Below are 22,129 nucleotides of genomic sequence, written 5' to 3' on the forward strand. Positions count from 1 at the left end.
TTCCCAGCACACCCCCCTCCCAAAGGGAAAGAATGTTCACAAGAACACAAAATATTTAATGTATTAATGTAAAAAAACATGGACTTTGAGAATTTTATAAGAATCATTAATCAGTGATAACATCTGAGGATAGTCAACTATGTACCAGGCACTGTGCTGCACACTCTACACTCATCAACTTTACAAGGTAGGTATCCTTATCCCTGGTTACAGCTGGGGATATAGAAACAGAGCCTGGGGCCTGTCCCAGGGTCCCACAGAGGACACTGGTAAAGCCAGGTTGCCTCTAGGTCCACAGGCCCAACTCCAGGAACCTCCCTCTGATGTCTCTGATTCACCGAGCTCACTCCAGGCAGACCTGGTCATGGCAAAAGCTGGCTACTAATCGTTACTCTTACCCATCACTCTGCCAAATGTGAGGACCATCACTGGCTGAGAAGCATATCTGGGGCCCTAGCAACTTCAGAAAATGGGAAGGAGACAAGGAGCAATCCCAAAGGCTGATGATGAAAACTTGCTACAGACAGTGAATGCATTTGAAGAAAAATTGGTGAACTGGAGTAAAATAGGCAAAACTCTGTTTCTCACTCTATTCTTTACAGAACTCATGCACACATACACAAAGTACACCCAGCTACTCAGTTTGAAGTATTTTGAGAAAGTGGGCCCAGCTGTGGTGGCTCACGCTGGTAAGATGCTATGCTCTGCAGGCTGGACCACACAGAACCCTGAATTCAATTCCCAGACCTAACATAAAGACCAAGTGTAACCCACCAATGAGTGGCTGAGGCAGCAGGATCTCAAGCTCAATGCTGTCCTGGGCGACACAGTAAGACCACCGGCCGAAAAAGAGTAGGGTGTGGTGACACATGCCTGTAATCCTGGGTGGGAAGCTGAGGCAGGAGGGTGCAACAGAGCAAGACTCTGCCTGGAAAAGAGAGAAAAGGAGGGAGAGAAAGAGGAGGGAAGGAGGGGAAGAGTAAATCTTCTACCTCTATCCTCTATTCTCTTACTGGTTTCCTGCTTTCCAAACTAATAGCTGCTCCCTCCCTTAAACTGCTCAGGGGCTCAGGGTCTTTTTTTTCCTTTTTTTTTTTGAGAGGTTTTCGCTATAGGGCGCGTGTGCTCGCCAGATAGAGAGAGACATAGAGACAGAAAGCGAGAAATCACCCCCCAGGGAGGATGGTCATGCTGCAATCCCTTCTCCTCAATTCTCCTCTCAGGATCTTGGGCACACCCGCACACGTGCCCGGCGTGAGTTTTAAGCCACCGGGTCCGGGACACGAACCACGTTCGACTACGTGGGAGTCCAGTGACATAGCCATTACGCTAACTGCTGGTTCCCCTCAGGGTCTTAATATAGACACTTCATTTTGTTTATGAGAGTTTATTTCTCCCATGAGCAAGAGAGAGAGAAAGAGAAAGTGAGACCCTGGTAGAATCTTGATGTCACAGTCCATCCCCAGCTTCAGCTAGCCCAGGGTCGTACTGAAGGGGGTCCCGGTTACAAACCCAGAACCTTCTTGTGACCACGTTTTCTCCCTGTGCCACCGTCTGGCACAAGACCTGCACTCTCTAACATGGCACGGCCTTTATGTGCTTCCATAACACAGACGCGCACTAACGCCACCAACCGAAAATGGAAGGAAATGGTCAACCGTGAGAGATGAACTAGTCCCCCACACCTGTTTTCTAGATTCTTGCATAAACCGTGGCACATGTGAAAGGTTAGCATTTAAACAACCCAGATTCAGGTCCTGGTTTCATCACTCAGTAGTTAAGTGATATTAAACCACTTTTTAATGTTCTAGGCAGTTTTCTATAAAATCAGAGAGATCAGTGGGTGGCTCAAAAACAGTGGTGAGCATAACATGGGAAGCTTGCTAAAATCCCTCCTGGACACAGGCTAATACTGATCCAATGGGCCTGGGCATCTGCAGTTCAACTGGCATCCCAGAGGATTTTGATGCAGATGGGTCTGCAAGGTAGAGTCATGGCAGCTGCTGGCATAGGGGGGTCAGTCGCCTTAGGCCTTCTCAGACCCCTCCCTTATTGGCTGACTAGACACAATCTAGAGAGACCCAAGTGGAAGGGCTGTCCAGGACTTGGCACACATCACTTAGGGCCACGTTCCTGGACACCAGCAGGTGCAAGTGTGAGTCTTCCTGAAGCTGTCGCTCTCCTTTCCCCTTGGTCTGCAGTCTTCCTGGGCTTTAGCAGGTACAGCCCGGAGTGGTATGACTGCTAGGTCAGAATATCTTTATGGTACTACTGTGACCTGCTAGAACAGGAACCAGACACAATCCTACTTGGTTCCAAAGAGAAGGGGGGGACACAGCATATTCTGAAATGTGAATAAATCAATCAGTAATCTAAAGGAACTAAGCATTTCTCTGAGGAGACCATGTGTTTGTAGAAAACGGGTGCTTCTCCACAATTCACACACACACACACACACACGCACACACACACACTTCAAAGGTAATGCATCTCCCCAGAAAATACAACTCCAAAAATGTCTTTGGCAAATTTTCTTGTAAGTTGTGAGTTCTTTCTGCTGTAAATAACCCTCCCTCCTGAAGCACAGACACACTCACAGTAACATATGCACAGGGCATGATCTACTACTGCAAAGGTGATAGACCTCCCTAGGACACACAACTGCAGTGTGTGTGTTCGTGTTATTCATACATGTGTGCACACATTAATGTGCGTGTGTGTGTGTCCAAGTTTCCGGAGACAGGGTTACTTATAGCAGAAATGGAATCCACAGCTCAAAGTAGGATTAGCTAAAAGAATATATGATGGTGTGATTTTATAGAGACGCATTAGCTATGCAGTGTATGAGTCCGTTATTTATACCTGAGAGCATATTGAATGAGTGCATGTTTATGTGTGTGCCTAGCATCAGGGGCGAGGATGATTAACAGTATAAAGGGAAAGGAAAGCTTAGAGAAGAATTTTCTAGAGGCTTTTTTATTTATTTATTTATTTATTTAGGAGAGGTTTTTGCTATAGGGCATGTGCACTCACCAGACAGACAGAAAGACAGAAAGTGAGAAATCCCCCCCCCCAGGGGGGATGGCCATGCCACAATCCCTTCTCCTCCATTCTCCTCTCGGGATCTTGGGCACACACACACACGCGCGCTCGGCATGAGTTTAAGCTGCCGAGTCCGGGACTCAAACCGCGGTCGACTACATGGGAATCCAGCAACATAGCCATTGTGCTAACTTCCGGTCCTTAGAGGCTTCTTTAAAGTTGTGTTTTCTAGGAAGATGTATTATCTTGCTGTGTGTGTGGAGGGGTGTTATTCATACATATGTGCATATGTTACTATGTGTGTTTGTCTCATCTTCAAAAATAAGGATAATTTACAGGAGAAAGAGAATCCACATTCTTACAGAAGGATTTCCCAAAGGCATCTTTGAGTATCGTTTTCTAGAAAAAAATGTATTGCCATGGCACTGTGTGTCATTCATGCATGTTTGCAAATATTGGTGTGTGTGTGTGTGTGTGTGTGTGTGTGAGACACCCTCAGGAATAGGGTTATTTACAAAATAAAAGGAATGAGGATCTTACAGGAGGAATTACCAAAGGCATCTTTGGAGATATGTTTTCTAGGAAGGTGTCTTACCTTTACAGTGTGTGTTAGTGTTATTCATACGCATATGAGATGTTACTTGTGTGTGTGTGTATGTGTGCACACACGTGCATGTGACAGCTTCAGGAATGAGGATTATTCACAGCAGAAAATGAATTCACAGCTTACAGAAAAATTTGTTAAAGGCATTTTAGGAGTTGTGTATTTTAGATAGATGTAACACCTTCGGAGTGTGTGTGTGTGTGTGTGTGTGTGTGTGTATGTGTGTGTTCCACCTTCATGAGTGAGGGTTATTTACAGAAGAAGATAAACCCAAAGCTTACAGAAGGATTTGCCAAAAGCATCTTTGGAGTTGCATTTTCTAGGGAGATATAATACCTTTACTGTATCTTCATGTTATATATATACATGCATATATTAATACATGTGTGTTTGTCATGTGTGTGGCAGCTTCAGGAGTAAGGGTATTTACAGCAGAAAGGTAATGAATAGCTTACTGAAGGACCACCAAAGGCATCTTCAGAGTTGTATTTTCTAGTAATATGTATTACGTTAGCAGTGTGTGTGTGTGTGTGTGTATGTTATTCACATGTGTGAGCATATTTTAATATGTGTGTGTGTGTGTCCCAGTCTCAAGAATGAGGGTTATTTACAACAGATAGGGAATCCACGGCTTGCAGAAGGATTAGCCAGAAGCATATTTGGAATTTTCTGAGATTCACTACCTTTGCACTGTGTGTTTGTGTTATTCATACGTGTGTATCAGTTACTCTGTGTGTGTGTGTGTGTGTGTGTGTGTCCCAACATCAGGAGTGAAATTTATTTACAAGATGGTGAATTCATAAGTTACAGGATTTGTCAAAGGCATCTGTGGTGCTATGTTTTCTAGGGAGATGTATTAGCTTTGCAATGTGTGTGTGTGTTTGCGTGAATCATGCATGTTTCCATATGTTTGTATGTGTGTATGCATAAACATACCAGCTATAGGAGTGAGGGTTATTTACAGAAGAAAGGAAATCCACAGCTTACAAAAGAATTTCCCAAAGGCATCTTTGGAGTTGTGTTTTCTGAAGAAATGTAACACATTCACCGTGTGCTATGCATACCTCTGTGCCTCTGGCAATGTGTGTGTCTGTGAGTGTGTATGTCTCTTCAGGGTGTGGATTATTTACAGGAGAAAGGGCATTCACAGCTCACAGTAGGTTTTCCCAAAGGCATCTTTGGAGTTGTGTTTTCTAGGGAGATGTACTCCCTTTGCAGTGTGTGTGTGTTATTCATCCATGTGTTCATATGTTAGTGAGTGTGTGTTCCAGCTTCAGGAGTGATGTCTATTTGCAGTCAAACAGACAGCTATTCAGGGGGTGGGGCTGGAGGATAGCTCCACGATTAAAACAAGTCAGGCTCATTAGCAGCTCTGGGTTCCAATCTCAGCATTACTACTCAACAACCACGACAGTGAACAACTTTCTTTACCACTGAGTCCCTGCTTACTCACCTCCAAGATAGGGATAGTCTTCCTTCTTACTATAGTCTTTCAGGAGCCAAAGGCAAACATTGTAATAAAACTGACTTAGGAAACATCCAGCAAAGAGCTAATATCACTAAAAATTGTGTAAGGAAGCCACTCACAAAATTATATACACTGAAATACATACCCTTTCACCAAGGTATACACTCTGGACCATATAAATGATTTGAAAAAATAAAAAATTTTACTGAAAGTAGCCAAATGTCCAAAAATAAAAACCCACAGAAAACAAAACACACCAAAACCCAAGAAATTAGCTTCTTTCAATTCCTAAAATCTAAAAGTAGCAATTAGTCAATTTTTGGCTTCTAAAAATATTTTGTTTTATTAATTTACTGTTAAATAGGATTTTTACAAAGCAAATTGCAAATTGCATAGAAAAGAGTAAAAATGTTTATGTTTCCAAAACTTTTCATGCCTTTCCCCATCACCTCTGGTCAGATGCTATGACCTGTGTGAGCCACTACAGATGGACAGTGTAGGAGTGCTCTGTTTCTACTTCTTTCAGTGTCTCGCAGGGAAGAGGGAGGGAGGGAGGCTCCACATCTAGGAGAGGGTTAGCACGCCTTCAGGTACCAGTCACCCACACGCAGGCTTCCAGTCGGCGCCCTGATGGGACTGCACAGTGGAGTGTGAAATGGCTCTCATGAAGCATTAAGGAGCTGCACGAGGTTTTCAAGGCATCTCAAGTAATAGGTATTTAGTGGGTTTTCTTCTGACCTTGAGAAATCTGATACAGAGAAATAAGAGTATGGAGATAAAACTCAGCATTACACTTAAGAGTGGGTCCACATACACAGCACATATGACTAAGATTTATATAAAACTCAAGTTTCTATTTAAGATCTCAATATTAATAAACGTAATAACATTTTACATTTAAAAACTGAGAAGTTATAGAATTTGTGTTTTTTTTTGTTAGTGGTTTTCCAAAAAAGTCTTTAGAAAACCCACCTCCATGTTGGATAACATTAAAGGTAATCCCAAATGGATGGCATTAGCTTTTTATGCACCATCTTCCCTAAAGTATAAAAATGAGCGTAATTCAGCTATGCACCAGCTCCAATTTATTGTCACAGCTAGAAACAAACCAAAACCCCCCTTATATAAAAAAAAATAATAATAAGACCATGAAGACAAATGAATAGCCAACAATGAAGAGCCAACACTGGCACAGGACAAAGTTCAGTCTCTCAGTATAAAAAAAAATCAGGGATTAACACTCATTGTAAAACAGTGTCAGTTAAAATGATACATATACTGAAAAGAAAGTCATCTCTCGAATCACGACTAGATCACAGGGGAACATGATCACATGGGCAATAGAGTCTATTCTTGAAAAAACTGTAAATCAATTCCCTGGTGGTAGATCAAAGTTTCTTATTCAAGGTTAATTCTAATTGGACTCAGTTCTTATCACTCAGTACACAAGTTAACACAGTATTAGCCATTGGCAAAGGAAATTTACAAGAAAAAGAACGACTTGAAGGACCACAGATATTTTTTAAGAAACTTTATACCTCAGGATCAGCAGTTAGCATAATGGCTATGTCGCTGGACTCCCATGTAATCCACCACCGTTCGAGTCCCGGACCCAGTGGCTTAAACTCATGCTGGGCATGTGTGTGCGTGCCCAAGATCCCGAGAGGAGAATGGAGGAGAAGGGATTGCGGTGTGGCCATCCCCCCAGGGGATGATTTCTCGCTTTCTGTCTCTGTCTCTCTCTGTGTCTCTAGCAAGCGCATGTGCCCTATAGCAAAAACCCTCCAAATATATATATATATTATAATGAAGAGCACACACCAATTATTGGCATAGATCACCTCGCTTTGACAAAAAAGCTCCTCAAATCCTAGTAAAACAGCATAGAAAGCTGCAATTTCACTTCAGCCTGTCCAAATACTTTAGTAATCAGAGAATCCACTTAACTGCTTCCGTGTTTGACTACAATCTCTTTAATACTGGAAACTTACTTTTCTTTGCTAAGGAATATGCTTCATCTACTCTTCTTTTTATGGATGGATTTTTCAAAGTTGTTTTCGCCTGGAGATAATATAGAACAATCCATTAATTCGATTGATTCCCATGTATTCAGGATCAAGATGACACAATGCTACTTCTGCCACTGCTAATTATAACACAGGAATGTTAGGCAGAGAATTATGCATGAGGGCACCCTACCATGCTGATGCCCTGGCACGCTGGCGTCTCAGCCGTCCCCTCCTCTCTGGCTGAGTATTTCTCTACTGCCCCATGGACTTTCTTCTTGTCCCTTGTACTCCTCTCTGATCTCAATTTCTTTTTGTAAACTAGTCGAGTTTAGTTTCAGAATTTCATATTTCCGTGAACCACAAGTTTCAGATCAGATGTATCAAACATTAGTAGTTAGTCAACCGGACAACAACTATTTACTCAGTGACTGCAAAGTGGAACTCTTGCCAAGCCTGGGCTGCCTGGGGAGAATGACAGCGGCAGCTCTGATCAGGAGAGAGAACAACCAGCAGAAGGGGTGGCCCACGTGGGAATCCCATGCTGATGTCATCATCCTGGCACTGTCGCTTAGCTACCAGCTCATCACTAGACACTTACAGGCATTTCTCCAGGCAGCGAAATGTCTGTGATAAGAGCGAAGGACAAGAATGTGTAGGCACGGGGTCCAACCTCGGGGGTGACTGTACCAGAGAAAGGGAAATCATCTAACTGGACAGAGATTTGTACTTTTTAGTTCAAGCTACTTTTTTTCTTTGGCCCATCTTTTAGAAGAAACAAGCTGTACTAGAATTGTAATAATACAGCAAATAGATTTAAGTTAACAGGGAAAATTCACTTAAAACAGATACACTTCTGAACAGAGACGTCTTGTTGAAATGATTAAATAAAATGATTCTAACTGATGGTTTATGATTTGTGTGAATGAAAAAAGAGAACATAGATTTTTTTATCACTTTTTTTTTCTTTGTTGTTAGTCCTTTGACACCCTTGGGTGCATTCTAAGAGGCTGGCTATTTCCCCGCCATGAGTTTTTTCCCCCTTCCTTCCTTCCTTCCTTCCTTCCTTCCTTCCTTCCTTCCTTCCTTCCTTTCAAGAACTACCTTCTGGGGACCAGCAGATGGTGTAATGGTCACTGGATGCCCACGTAGTTGACTGTGGTTTGAGTCCCAGACATGGCAGTTTAAAACACACCAGGCATATGTGTGTGCATGCCCAAAAAAATCCCAAGAAGAGAATAGAGAAGTGATTGAGGCATGCCCATTCCCCCTGGGGGGTGATTTCTTGCTTCCTGTCTGGCAAGCACATGTATACTATAGCAAAAATCTCTCTTTAAAAAACAAACAAACAAACAAACAAGAAACCTACCTTCTGATAATTGTAAACCAGAGCCCAAAGCGCAGCTGCTCCAATCCTCTGAGCATTTTGATTCTCGCTTTCCAGACAGGCAGCTAGTACAGTAATGACTTTTTCTAAAAATAAGTACATTTTTTTAAAAAGTTCAGTTCCAGACATTACATTGCATTCTTATCTTGGTCTAGTCAGACATCCTCTATTCCCATGAGTCTATGTATACAAATTATGCAATTATACATACGCTATATAAAACAATAATCAAGAAATACCACGTTGGTTAACTCTCCCAAAAAGGACTCAACATTTTAGAGGGTTTGTATGTGAAAAATAACTTAAAGGCAAATCAACACACAAGATAGGCCCTTTTCGCAAAGCTAACCAGAATGGAAATCACGACTTGCTGTCTGCAGTAGGCTACTCATTTTAAGAGAGGGTTCAGAGAAATACATTTCCAAAGCATTGTCAAGGTGTTCTGGGAAAATATTTGACCTCATTTTATTACTTATTTTTATATATCATTAAATTTTACCAAACATTTTTTCCACTAAATAGTGCAGTTTTAAAAACATGTCTAATTCCTAAGGGCGAAACACTTATTCCTGGGAACTCTACCTATATCCGCCATCCCCCCTCCACTGGGAAGTGTCTATTTAAACTGTAACTGTTCAAGGGCAGTCTAGGTATGCCCTTGGTATATTCCAACCACCGTGCTAACGTATTTTAGGTTCGCAATAAAATGTAGTTGGATGAAAGATCCCATAATTAAAACACATAAAAATTTTAAGATATTTTAGACATTTTCTTGAATTTTAAGAAATTTTGTCTTTTGCACACACACACATACACACACACAAACACAATTTATGTAACCAGAGCTGCTACATAAAGTGATTCTGAATTGTGAATACATAGTGATTCTGAATACTGAAGTGAATGGAAGAACAAGGCCCCCACCATATCACCACTACTCCCTGAACACCTTGACTGCATCATCTCATGCCTCTGGTTGTCCTGTACTATAGGTAATTTATCTATACCTAGGCCACGTAAATGGCTCTCAGATGTAACTCGTCATGTCAGGCTATGGTGGCAGGTAGTACTCATTAGGGTGCCTTGTCAAATGGAAGGGTGATCTTCTTGTGTTCCATCTGAGTATCATCAGTGATGTTTCTCTATCTTGTCCCAAACACTCCAAATAGATAACGCCTATGATTTACGTTAGTTTCTACCATATCTCCTTCAAACAGACACTGTCTCTTAAATTGCTTAAATAAATCAATTAATGTGGTGATTTTCTCTGATAATGCAAGTGGATCAATTCTTTTTTAAAAGACCACATTTTATTGTTAAATGTAATATGCACAGACAATAGCACATGAAATATTTCTGACTTAAAAAATAGGTATATACTCTTATATTAATATAAATAACCTCAAGAGAATACATAATAGTGACGTTTTATTAAACAATTAAAAGTGACAAGTTTTGAACATTCATTGCATTTCTTAAAATAACTGAGTTAATTATAAGGTTAGGTGTGTGATATTTGTAGTTTGCTATCAGTTACAGTGAGAATACACCACAAAAATTTTAAAATGCTACAAATCAAGTTTGGTTCAGTAGTAAAGCTGACAGGGCTTTAGTTTTATAAATATATTCTGCATTGGAGTGAGAAATAGTTTTAACAATATATTACTATGAGATTTAAAGACAGTAAATTTATTGGAAAAACAGCAGATTAGATGCAATTCCACTTGTCATTTTATGAGTGAATAGTAACCATAGACTGTCTATGAATACAGGAGTGCAGCAAAAACCAGAGTATTCTGTGAGAATCAACTAGTTATCCAGAATTTACTTCGTATGTTATTTATTATACTATTGTCTGCAAGTCATATGCTACAAAATCCCTTTCACCAATAAAATTTACATATTTATATACAATCACGAGTCACTTAACAACAAGGATATACTTTGAGAAACGTGTCATTAACTGATTTCTCTACTGCACAACATCACAGTGGACTTACACACACCTAGCTGGTACAGCCCACTGCCCGCCCTTACACCACCTAGGCGACTCACCCACTGCCCCTCTGGGTTCTACGGCATACCCCACTGTTGCTAAGCTATAAACCTGTACAGCACGTCACTGCAGTGAATGTTACGAGCAACTGTAACACAACAGTTTTACTAGAATCACAGTATTTGGAATTCTAAACATAGGAAAGATACAGTAAAAATATGGTGTAAAACAAAAAAACAGTATAGGGCACTTACCATGAATAGAGCTTGCAGGACTGAAAGTTGCTCTGGGTATGTCAGTGAGTGAATGGTAAGCGATGGAAAGACCTGGGACATCACTCACTATACACTAGTGTAGACAGTATAAAACTGTAAACTTAGGCTATGTGTAGTTTTTTGTTTGTTTTTGTTTTTTAGTTTTGCTACAGGGTATGTGCACTCACCAGAGAGAGACAGAGAGGGAAAGTGAGAAATCACCCCACAGGGGGGGTGGCCACACCACAAGCCCCTCTCCTCCACTCTCTCCTCAGGCCCTAGGCACAGATGCACACACCCTTGGGGTGTCTTCAAGCTTCCAGTTTGGGACTTGATCCACTCAATCAGCCAGGGAGGATCCAGCCACCACAACCTCTACACCACCTGCTGGCCCAGGCTACGCTTAATTTATATAAAATACTTCATTTCTTCAACACCAAATCAATGTTAACTTACTGCTTTTTTACCTTATAAGCTTTTAAACTTTATTAACTTTTGAACTTTTATGATAACACTTAGGCTAAAACACATATTGTACATTATGTCCAAAATTATTACTTCTTTTTTTGTGCATTTTTTTAAATGGCCAGATAGCACATGCACTTGCCACAAAGAGAAAACACCCCCAGTAGGCACTGTCATGCTGCCTTCTCCATTCTCCATGCTGTCTGGATTTTGGGTAGACACATGCACACACGTGCACACCTGGCATGTTTTTCAAGGTGTTGAGGCCAGGATTCAAATTGCAGTTGGCTATGTGGAATCCAGTTCTCTTAACCATTACATATGGGACCAGTCCTGTTTCTTTTTACATACCTTACTCCATAGGCTTTTTCCTACTTTTTTTTTCTTACTTTTTAAAATTTTTTGTTAAAAACTAAAATGCACACATAGCATAGCCTGTAGTTGGTCAGAATCATCAACATCGCTGTCTTCTACTTCCATACCTTGTCCTACTGGAAGGACCATGATGAACAAAATGACACAAGATTAATAAAGCACAAGAGAAAATGGCACAAAGTTTGACAAATGTTGGAGCCGGCAGGTGGTGTGGTGGTTAAGGGTGCTGGACTCCCACATGGCCGATTCTGGTTTGAGTCCTGGACCTGGCAGCTTGCTTTCTTTCTCTCTCTCTCTCTCTCTCTCTCTCTCTCTCTCTGACCACCTCTGGTAAAATTCAAGTAAATAAAACAAGATAGGCCCTTTTCGCAAAGCTAACCAGAATGGAAATCACGACTTGCTGTCTGCAGTAGGCTACTCATTTTAAGAGAGGGTTCAGAGAAATACATTTCCAAAGCATTGTCAAGGTGTTCTGGGAAAATATTTGACCTCATTTTATTACTTATTTTTATATATCATTAAATTTTACCAAACATTTTTTCCACTAAATAGTGCAGTTTTAAAAACATGTCTAATTCCTAAGGGCGAAACACTTATTCCTGGGAACTCTACCTATATCCGCCATCCCCCCTCCACTGGGAAGTGTCTATTTAAACTGTAACTGTTCAAGGGCAGTCTAGGTATGCCCTTGGTATATTCCAACCACCGTGCTAACGTATTTTAGGTTCGCAATAAAATGTAGTTGGATGAAAGATCCCATAATTAAAACACATAAAAATTTTAAGATATTTTAGACATTTTCTTGAATTTTAAGAAATTTTGTCTTTTGCACACACACACATACACACACACAAACACAATTTATGTAACCAGAGCTGCTACATAAAGTGATTCTGAATTGTGAATACATAGTGATTCTGAATACTGAAGTGAATGGAAGAACAAGGCCCCCACCATATCACCACTACTCCCTGAACACCTTGACTGCATCATCTCATGCCTCTGGTTGTCCTGTACTATAGGTAATTTATCTATACCTAGGCCACGTAAATGGCTCTCAGATGTAACTCGTCATGTCAGGCTATGGTGGCAGGTAGTACTCATTAGGGTGCCTTGTCAAATGGAAGGGTGATCTTCTTGTGTTCCATCTGAGTATCATCAGTGATGTTTCTCTATCTTGTCCCAAACACTCCAAATAGATAACGCCTATGATTTACGTTAGTTTCTACCATATCTCCTTCAAACAGACACTGTCTCTTAAATTGCTTAAATAAATCAATTAATGTGGTGATTTTCTCTGATAATGCAAGTGGATCAATTCTTTTTTAAAAGACCACATTTTATTGTTAAATGTAATATGCACAGACAATAGCACATGAAATATTTCTGACTTAAAAAATAGGTATATACTCTTATATTAATATAAATAACCTCAAGAGAATACATAATAGTGACGTTTTATTAAACAATTAAAAGTGACAAGTTTTGAACATTCATTGCATTTCTTAAAATAACTGAGTTAATTATAAGGTTAGGTGTGTGATATTTGTAGTTTGCTATCAGTTACAGTGAGAATACACCACAAAAATTTAAAAATGCTACAAATCAAGTTTGGTTCAGTAGTAAAGCTGACAGGGCTTTAGTTTTATAAATATATTCTGCATTGGAGTGAGAAATAGTTTTAACAATATATTACTATGAGATTTAAAGACAGTAAATTTATTGGAAAAACAGCAGATTAGATGCAATTCCACTTGTCATTTTATGAGTGAATAGTAACCATAGACTGTCTATGAATACAGGAGTGCAGCAAAAACCAGAGTATTCTGTGAGAATCAACTAGTTATCCAGAATTTACTTCGTATGTTATTTATTATACTATTGTCTGCAAGTCATATGCTACAAAATCCCTTTCACCAATAAAATTTACATATTTATATACAATCACGAGTCACTTAACAACAAGGATATACTTTGAGAAACGTGTCATTAACTGATTTCTCTACTGCACAACATCACAGTGGACTTACACACACCTAGCTGGTACAGCCCACTGCCCGCCCTTACACCACCTAGGCGACTCACCCACTGCCCCTCTGGGTTCTACGGCATACCCCACTGTTGCTAAGCTATAAACCTGTACAGCACGTCACTGCAGTGAATGTTACGAGCAACTGTAACACAACAGTTTTACTAGAATCACAGTATTTGGAATTCTAAACATAGGAAAGATACAGTAAAAATATGGTGTAAAACAAAAAAACAGTATAGGGCACTTACCATGAATAGAGCTTGCAGGACTGAAAGTTGCTCTGGGTATGTCAGTGAGTGAATGGTAAGCGATGGAAAGACCTGGGACATCACTCACTATACACTAGTGTAGACAGTATAAAACTGTAAACTTAGGCTATGTGTAGTTTTTTGTTTGTTTTTGTTTTTTAGTTTTGCTACAGGGTATGTGCACTCACCAGAGAGAGACAGAGAGGGAAAGTGAGAAATCACCCCACAGGGGGGGTGGCCACACCACAAGCCCCTCTCCTCCACTCTCTCCTCAGGCCCTAGGCACAGATGCACACACCCTTGGGGTGTCTTCAAGCTTCCAGTTTGGGACTTGATCCACTCAATCAGCCAGGGAGGATCCAGCCACCACAACCTCTACACCACCTGCTGGCCCAGGCTACGCTTAATTTATATAAAATACTTCATTTCTTCAACACCAAATCAATGTTAACTTACTGCTTTTTTACCTTATAAGCTTTTAAACTTTATTAACTTTTGAACTTTTATGATAACACTTAGGCTAAAACACATATTGTACATTATGTCCAAAATTATTACTTCTTTTTTTGTGCATTTTTTTAAATGGCCAGATAGCACATGCACTTGCCACAAAGAGAAAACACCCCCAGTAGGCACTGTCATGCTGCCTTCTCCATTCTCCATGCTGTCTGGATTTTGGGTAGACACATGCACACACGTGCACACCTGGCATGTTTTTCAAGGTGTTGAGGCCAGGATTCAAATTGCAGTTGGCTATGTGGAATCCAGTTCTCTTAACCATTACATATGGGACCAGTCCTGTTTCTTTTTACATACCTTACTCCATAGGCTTTTTCCTACTTTTTTTTTCTTACTTTTTAAAATTTTTTGTTAAAAACTAAAATGCACACATAGCATAGCCTGTAGTTGGTCAGAATCATCAACATCGCTGTCTTCTACTTCCATACCTTGTCCTACTGGAAGGACCATGATGAACAAAATGACACAAGATTAATAAAGCACAAGAGAAAATGGCACAAAGTTTGACAAATGTTGGAGCCGGCAGGTGGTGTGGTGGTTAAGGGTGCTGGACTCCCACATGGCCGATTCTGGTTTGAGTCCTGGACCTGGCAGCTTGCTTTCTTTCTCTCTCTCTCTCTCTCTCTCTCTCTAAATTCAAATAAATAAATAAATAAATAAATAAATTTAAATAAAATAATTCTTTTAAAAAAACTTCACAAATGTGATATATGAAGCTGCTGCTGGCATAACACAGCAACTGTTTCAAACGTTTTTCTTAAGTAGCAGGGGTATACTCTGAAATAATGATAAAACATACAGTAAATACATAAACCATTAACGTAAGTGTTACTATTAGGGACACTATTATGTTCCAGATGCCATTATATTACACACGCCTCCAACTGGTAATGCAGTCGTCTGTGTACACCATCATCACCACAAACACAAAACCTGCTGTGCTCTGACTTCACAGAGGCGGTAACTTCACTTGGAAACAGCACTTGCTCAGCGCCATTTTAATTTTACAGGACCACCACAGTGTATGTATGGACCCACGCCGACGGAAACATTATACTGTGCGTAACTATACATAAGTTTATAGAACAGAATTCCTACATGGTTAGTACAAATCCCTTCCCCCGTCCCATCTGAGGGTCAGAAGTTGAACACTAACCAGAACACTCCGTCCTTGTCAGGTAAATCCACTGGCGATGCCAGCTGAGATTTCTGTGCAGTTACATTTCTGACCAATTCAAGATCTTTCATCACCACTGAACTTTTGAGTTTCTACTTCCTCTTGAAGGAATTTTTCTAAGTTATTTTTTGTCAGGGAAAGTATCCACTTAATCTTATTTTCATTGGTTTCCTGCAGATTTATTATATGTCTAGGTAGAAATTTATTTTTTATTTATCTACTTGGAATTAGTTTTTTTCTTGGTGAATTCGTGTCTTAGAACAGATCTAAAAATTTTAGCCATTATTTCTTCAAGTATTTCCCCTCTCATTCTCCTTTCTTTTCCTTCTAGGGTTTTTTTAAGCATAAAATTAGACTGTCTCAATGTATCTGCTAGCTCAGTATATCTGTTATTTACCTTTTATTTTTAAATCCTCTTTGTAGCTCTCTAATGTATTCTGAAGACTATTTTTCTGACCTATGTTTTAATTCCTAAATTCTCTCTTCTGCTATACTTAACATGCTACAAAACATATATACTGAGTTTTTTCATTTTGGCTGTTAAAGTTCAACAATAGTGCTGGTCAACAGAACTCCCTAAGATGACGAAATATTTATATTTGTGCTGTCTAATCAGATAGCCACTGCCATTTGTAGCTAATATGACTGACAAACTGAATATTTAATTTAAATTTAAATAGCTATATATGACTAATTGGTTATCATATTACACAGTGAAGACCTACACATTCTTTTTGGTTTTCGTTTCAAATCTTTCGATCTTGAGGGCTGGCTGATGGCTTGGTGATTAAGGGAGCCAGATCTCACATGGTCGAATGCAGTTTGAGCCCCAGACTCAGCAGCTTGAAAAACACATCAAGTGCTTGTGTGTGCATGCACCAAACCCCAAAAGATGGAGAAATAAAAGAGAAAAGGTAGCGGTGTGACCACACCCTATTGGTGGATGCTTTCCTCCTGGCCGCCTTTTCTGACTGTTGAACCCACGTGTCCTTTGACAAGTTAAAAAATAAACAAATAAATCTTGGGGCCAGCAGATGAAACAGTGGTTACATCTCTGGAATCCCACATGGCCAACTGCAGTTCAAGTACTGGACACAGTGGCTTAAATATCATACTCAGCGTGTGTGTGTGTATACAAGATCCCAGGAGGAGAATGAAGGAGAAGGGACTGCAGCACGGTCATCCCCACTGAGGAGTGATTTCTCACTTTCCCATCATTCTCATTCTCTCCCCCCCCCCCAGTACAGTGAGTGCACATGCACTAAGGCAAAGACCTCTAAAAAACAAAACAAAACTTTCCAGTTTTTAGTTTCTCAGTCCTTGAAAGTATGTTCAGGCTCATCTTTTGTTTACCCACATAGGGCATATGCCCAGTCACGGTGGCCCAGTCAGTGGTGAGCTAAGCTGTGGGGCTACAAGTCAAATGGGGACCACGGTTCCAATCCCCAGTCTGCACCACTCCCTGAGCCTCGGCACAGGCTTTCCATCAAAATGGTCCTGAAAATTGCCCACTATCTTTTTGGCTACTTGATTATTTTGAAGTGAATTTTAACACGGCACATCCAGCATGTTTTTGTTGTTTTCAGAAGAGACTCAGCCCAACGTTTCCAGAAACTGGAGCTTCCTTGTTCTGTTTTAACGGCCAGGACGAGCCCCACAGCACATGCCCCTCCTGACCCTCTACCCAGCTGTCGGGTGCTACTCATGAGAGGCAGGCAGCCCCAACCAGCAGAGTACGAAGCTAGCGGACTCTGAGAAAGGGAAGCACAGACACTGCACAGCAGCAGCATGGCTCTTATCCCTGCCTGAAGGCCCACTGATGGGTCAGGGAAGCTCCCTTCACCAAAAGGTTGTCCATCTTCTTTGAGCTAATGAAGGAGAAAAAGCAATGCCGACTACCAGGAAATGCTAAGAACCAAATCCAGAGGGATCTGATAGAGTGGAAAATGCAGCCTTCTCTTTCAGTCCCCTAAAAGCTGTTCTTTTCCCCAACTCTTTCAATAAAATTACAATGAGTAGTACCCCAAAAAATGTATCCTGAGAAAGGTGAATAAAAAAATAGATCCATCAGCAATAGCCACAGATGCTTTACATGCTGCCTCACTGTCCAAGAGACAGCTGGGCATCCTATCTGACAAGGGTGAGGACTGAGTGGATGACGAGGAAGAGGACGGAGGCAACCCCCTGACCTGGTGCCCCAGCTCTGTGTCAGGGGAGGGGAACGCAGAGTACAAATCCAGAGCCAATTTAGGTAAGGGAAAAGCCGACTGACTTTAAGATCTTTTTATATTTCTAGCAAATCCGGTCATCGTTATCAAAAAACAATTATTACTATACACATAGCAAAAAGGAAGCAGGGTTATTCCCATACACTTAGAAAGTTCTGCATTTTCTAAGGGGAAAAAGTCTCTAAGACAAAGATTAAGTGAAAAACATAAAAGGAAAAGAGAACTGATCTGCCCGCAATGTGCACCAGAAATGATGCCGGTCACTTTGTTGTTGTTCATGGCAGTGTGACGCACAAGAGCTGGGGAAGGAAGAGAGAGGAGAGAGAGAGAAGCCACCGCAGGGCTCGGTCATGCTGCGACCCCCTTCTTCCAGTGTTCTGGCCCACCGGGATTCTGTGCACGTGCACACAGGTCCTTGTGCTTTCAAGCCACCCAGTTCAGAGACTCGAACCACAGTCAGCATACGGCTTCCAGGTCTGCAGTCGATACACGACCAGCTGTGCCAGGGGCTGGGCCAATCCCATGTGAATTTACAAACTGATTTCTACCATGGCCAAGAAAGGAGGGGCTGTTTTACAGATGAAGAAACAGCCCAGGGATGTTGCCCCAGGTGATGTAGCAAGGGTACGTGGGGCTGGTATTTGAGAGCTCACCTCTTTTCTTTCTTTTTCCTTTCTTTCCATTGTACCACAATGTCTCCTTATAAAACTCTCGGCCATGAAATGTACACACTCCTCACAGAGATGGCACATACCACACTCCTCACAGAGATAGCACATATCTTTTTCCAATTCCTTTTGCTTCAACTTTTTTTTTTTTTTTTTTTTTTGAATCCTCACCAGTCCTTGCCTCTGTCTGCCCCACATCTCAGAGAAGGAAGTTTCTGTCAGGCTAATTTTACTTTTTGGTCTTGGGCCCTCAACTCTTCTGTCTACTCGGGAGCTCTATTGATCATCAAATATTTACTGAGAGCTCCCTGGTAGCAGGCACAACTCTAGGTGTTAGAGATGAACAGAAACAAAACTGACAAGAACCTCTTGGCCCTGTAAGATGTTAGGTTCTAGTGTGTGAAGACCAGGAATAAGCAAACACACGTGAGACACAAGTGCTCTGGAAGGTGATGATGCTATAGACAGAAGTAAAAGAGAGGAAGTGCTAAGAGTGAGAGGGCAGAGAGGAGAAGAGGCAGGAAGGAGGAGGCAGGGAGGGGGAGTCAGGTCTTACAACTCTACTCGGTGGGTTTCCCTCCACTGTAGCATTTCTTCCAAGACAGAAGAGGTGAGGGACATTAGGAAAGAACTAAGAGAGGAAGAAAGGGAGGGAGCAGGAGGTATGGTCGGAGAGCAGCCATGCCCACTGCTTCTCCTTCCTCACCTCATGGACTCACAAGTCCACCAGAAAAACACGATGTGTTAGCCTCAAGAGACTCTAGGCCGTTCACAGAAGGCTGGAGCCACAGCAAACTCCCCACAGTGCCTGCCTCCCGCAGTGCCCCGAACACAGTGGGTACTTACTGAAAAAACCGCCAGGCACATTGTTTATAAAACTACTGTGTTTTAATATTAATGGAATAGCATGTGGATAATTACACGTGTGGGGGGTATAAAGTGAATACTTACCATTCGCCAGGATCTTGGGCTTATTGGCAGGACTGAAGCAAATATTGTGGAAAATAAGAAGCGGTAGGTAAGGGCTGCTCTTATGCCTGCACTTGCTCATCTCGGTAAGCAAGTCCAAGCAGCCGTCCAGCCTCAGGATCATCTGCTGCCCGTCTTCCCCGAGCGACATACTCAGGAGCAGCTTCAGCCACAGGACCGTGCGGTGACTGAGCTGTCTATTCCCTCCTTTGGGCAATGTTAGAGACAGAAAGTTCTGTAGGAAATTACTCTGTGGATAAACAGAGAAAAGACTAGTTTTTCTTGAGTCTTTTTTATTTATTTCCCGGATCCCCTGGTGACCAATTAACCAGCATTATGGCACATTTTTCCTCAACTTTAATTTCTCTTTCTCCTGGTGCCTTCTAACGACTCCATCTGTATCAATCCCAGGTGTAAATGAGGAAGGTACAGTAAGAACAAAATAGTGCTCCAATTTTAATTCCTGCTAATTTTGTCTCAAGGATGGATGAAGTAAACTATGGCCAACTCTTAATTATTTCGAGTTTATACTTCAGTCTGGAGACTATTTCAGGCCTCTTGTGTTTTCTCCTTCTGTCAACCTTCTGGCACTTGTGCTACTCATTAAAAGCTATACTATGGGGAGGAAAAAGAAACAAAGCCCAAGTCAGTCTTGGGTACTAGTTAACAATTCTGGTAAGCTGAATCATTGTAGCTACAAGGGTTTTACTTTTTAATGTGTGGATACACCTATACTCACTTCCCCCTAGTTGCTCATCAAGCCAGATGATAATTTCTCCCAGTTACATTTATTTAGTTCTAAATACTTGGACTGTAAGAGTCACTTTGACCTCCAAATAAAGCCCCTTCCATAGAACCCCACTAAACTGTTAACTATATAAAGACAACAAATGATTGCCTAGCGTTATCTAAATGCTAACAAAGTTTAAAAGTACCATGTCGAGTAGAAGCCCGTCAAAGTACAGAAACCATGGCTGGGTGGACATTCAGCTTGAGCAGGGCTGAAATGCAATCACTCAATTTCTATAACTGTACAGAATGACTCACCAACTCATCTGTTTAACCAATTAGCTTATCTGTTGGGTTCCCTGGACTTAAATCATGATGTTGGTTTTAATCTATAAAATAAATTTAATCCTCTCACACGAAAGGACAAGGACTGTAAGAATGAATCGACCTGCAGAAACATCAGCCACGTTACCCCCGTAATGAGGAAACTGAGGAACGACACGCCCACTGTGAACGGCACTTCCTAAATTGCCACTCACAGGACTCCTCATTTCTCAGCCCAAACTGAGGCCCTTGTAGATTCATCCCTTTCCTTTCGACTTGAGCTAGATCCTAGGAGCTACAGGAGAGGGGCGCTGACAATGGTGCTGAAATACGAAGTCAGTGTGTTCAAAGGTAAATGTGCTGTGGGCTTTTTGCTGGGCCTAAAGATGTTTTTAGACAATTTCCTACACCAGGTAGAATGTGTAGGAATGTACCATGGTAGAAATAAAGCAGACATTTCAGAACCCGAGCTTAGAAAAGCACTCAGTGCATTTTCTAACACCTGTCAGTGAGCAAAGAAGTCTAGCTCTAGCTGCAGGGTCCAGGCTCGTTTTCACATAATGCCAGGTGAAAGAAAGTCTCGGAAGCTTGCTAATTAAAGTGGAAGAACCAACGTGACTGCTCTGCCCATGAAACAGTCAATCACACTCATATCAATCAAAACAATCCTGAGCACAGCACCGGCATCCCAGACTGAGTGCTGAAGATACTTTAGAGGTCATTTTGTTAAACCCAATTATTCTAAAAATAAAAACAAAAAACCTAGGCAGGAAGAAAATAAGCCTCCAGCTCAGTCACTCAATGGATGGAGTACAGCACCGGCGCTTCCCACCCACGACTCTGAGGAAGAGGCAGAGAGCAGGCCCACTCTGTGCTCTCGCTACGTGCTCTCACTCTGACGGAGGCCATCACACACAGCCAGGTCAAGAGGACCGCTCATTCTGGAAGTGACGTCTACATATAACTACGTCTGTGGAGGAAATATATATTAACATACATAGGAGGAGATGCCCAGTCATAAACAAACAACTGGCTCCAGTGAGGGCTGGAGGGAGCTGGAGCCATGATTGGGGTATTTATCAAATTTCATGGTGATGTTACTCCTTCTGTGGCTGCTGGAAAGATAACAATATTGTTACTCCTTCTGTGGCTGCTGGAAAGATAATAAAATGTCAGCTGGCTTGCAAAATTTCTGAAAACCCAACGATGACTCATGAGCCCATGGAAGTGGGTTCCAGCATGCTATTGAAAGCATCTTCCCTCAGTAAGACTGACCTTTCTTCCTATTTGGTAATTACACTTAAAGCATTCTTCGGCAGGTTCAAGGAAATGAAATAAAGGAAAAAGAGATTCAAATCTTATGAAAGCTGTTCACTTTTGCAATTTCTCTTGGCCTTCAATTAAAGGAAACACATTACTATCACTAGTAAGTAACATTGATAGATAATCTGATTACATTCCAATTCTTTAAAATTTTTTTATTATTATTATTTATACATTTAATCGCTATAAATCATTTAGATTGAAAAGAGACTTTACCCAGCATGATATACACCTCAGTCCAGCCCAATTGAGAATACTATACACATCCTCACCAATAGATTATAAACCATACCTGTGTCCACAAAATGACTTACC

At 41.2% G+C, this 22,129-nt stretch overlaps 1 protein-coding gene across 1 annotated transcript in view; it reads right to left on the reverse strand.

The window, feature by feature from the left end:
* Window positions 1-5,439: 5,439 nt before the first annotated feature.
* The window catches only part of RTTN (rotatin), a 181,333-nt gene continuing 164,643 nt past the window's right edge, over window positions 5,440-22,129 (reverse strand). Inside the window, 4 exon segments of the mRNA XM_006147227.3 lie at window positions 5,440-5,862; window positions 7,106-7,175; window positions 8,490-8,593; window positions 19,421-19,688. Coding sequence (XP_006147289.1) covers window positions 5,777-5,862; window positions 7,106-7,175; window positions 8,490-8,593; window positions 19,421-19,688 — 528 coding nt within the window. The 3' untranslated portion in view covers window positions 5,440-5,776.

This window comes from Tupaia chinensis, unplaced genomic scaffold (genome assembly GCF_000334495.1).
Source record: "Tupaia chinensis unplaced genomic scaffold, TupChi_1.0 Scaffold000206_1, whole genome shotgun sequence".
NCBI lineage: Eukaryota > Metazoa > Chordata > Mammalia > Scandentia > Tupaiidae > Tupaia > Tupaia belangeri.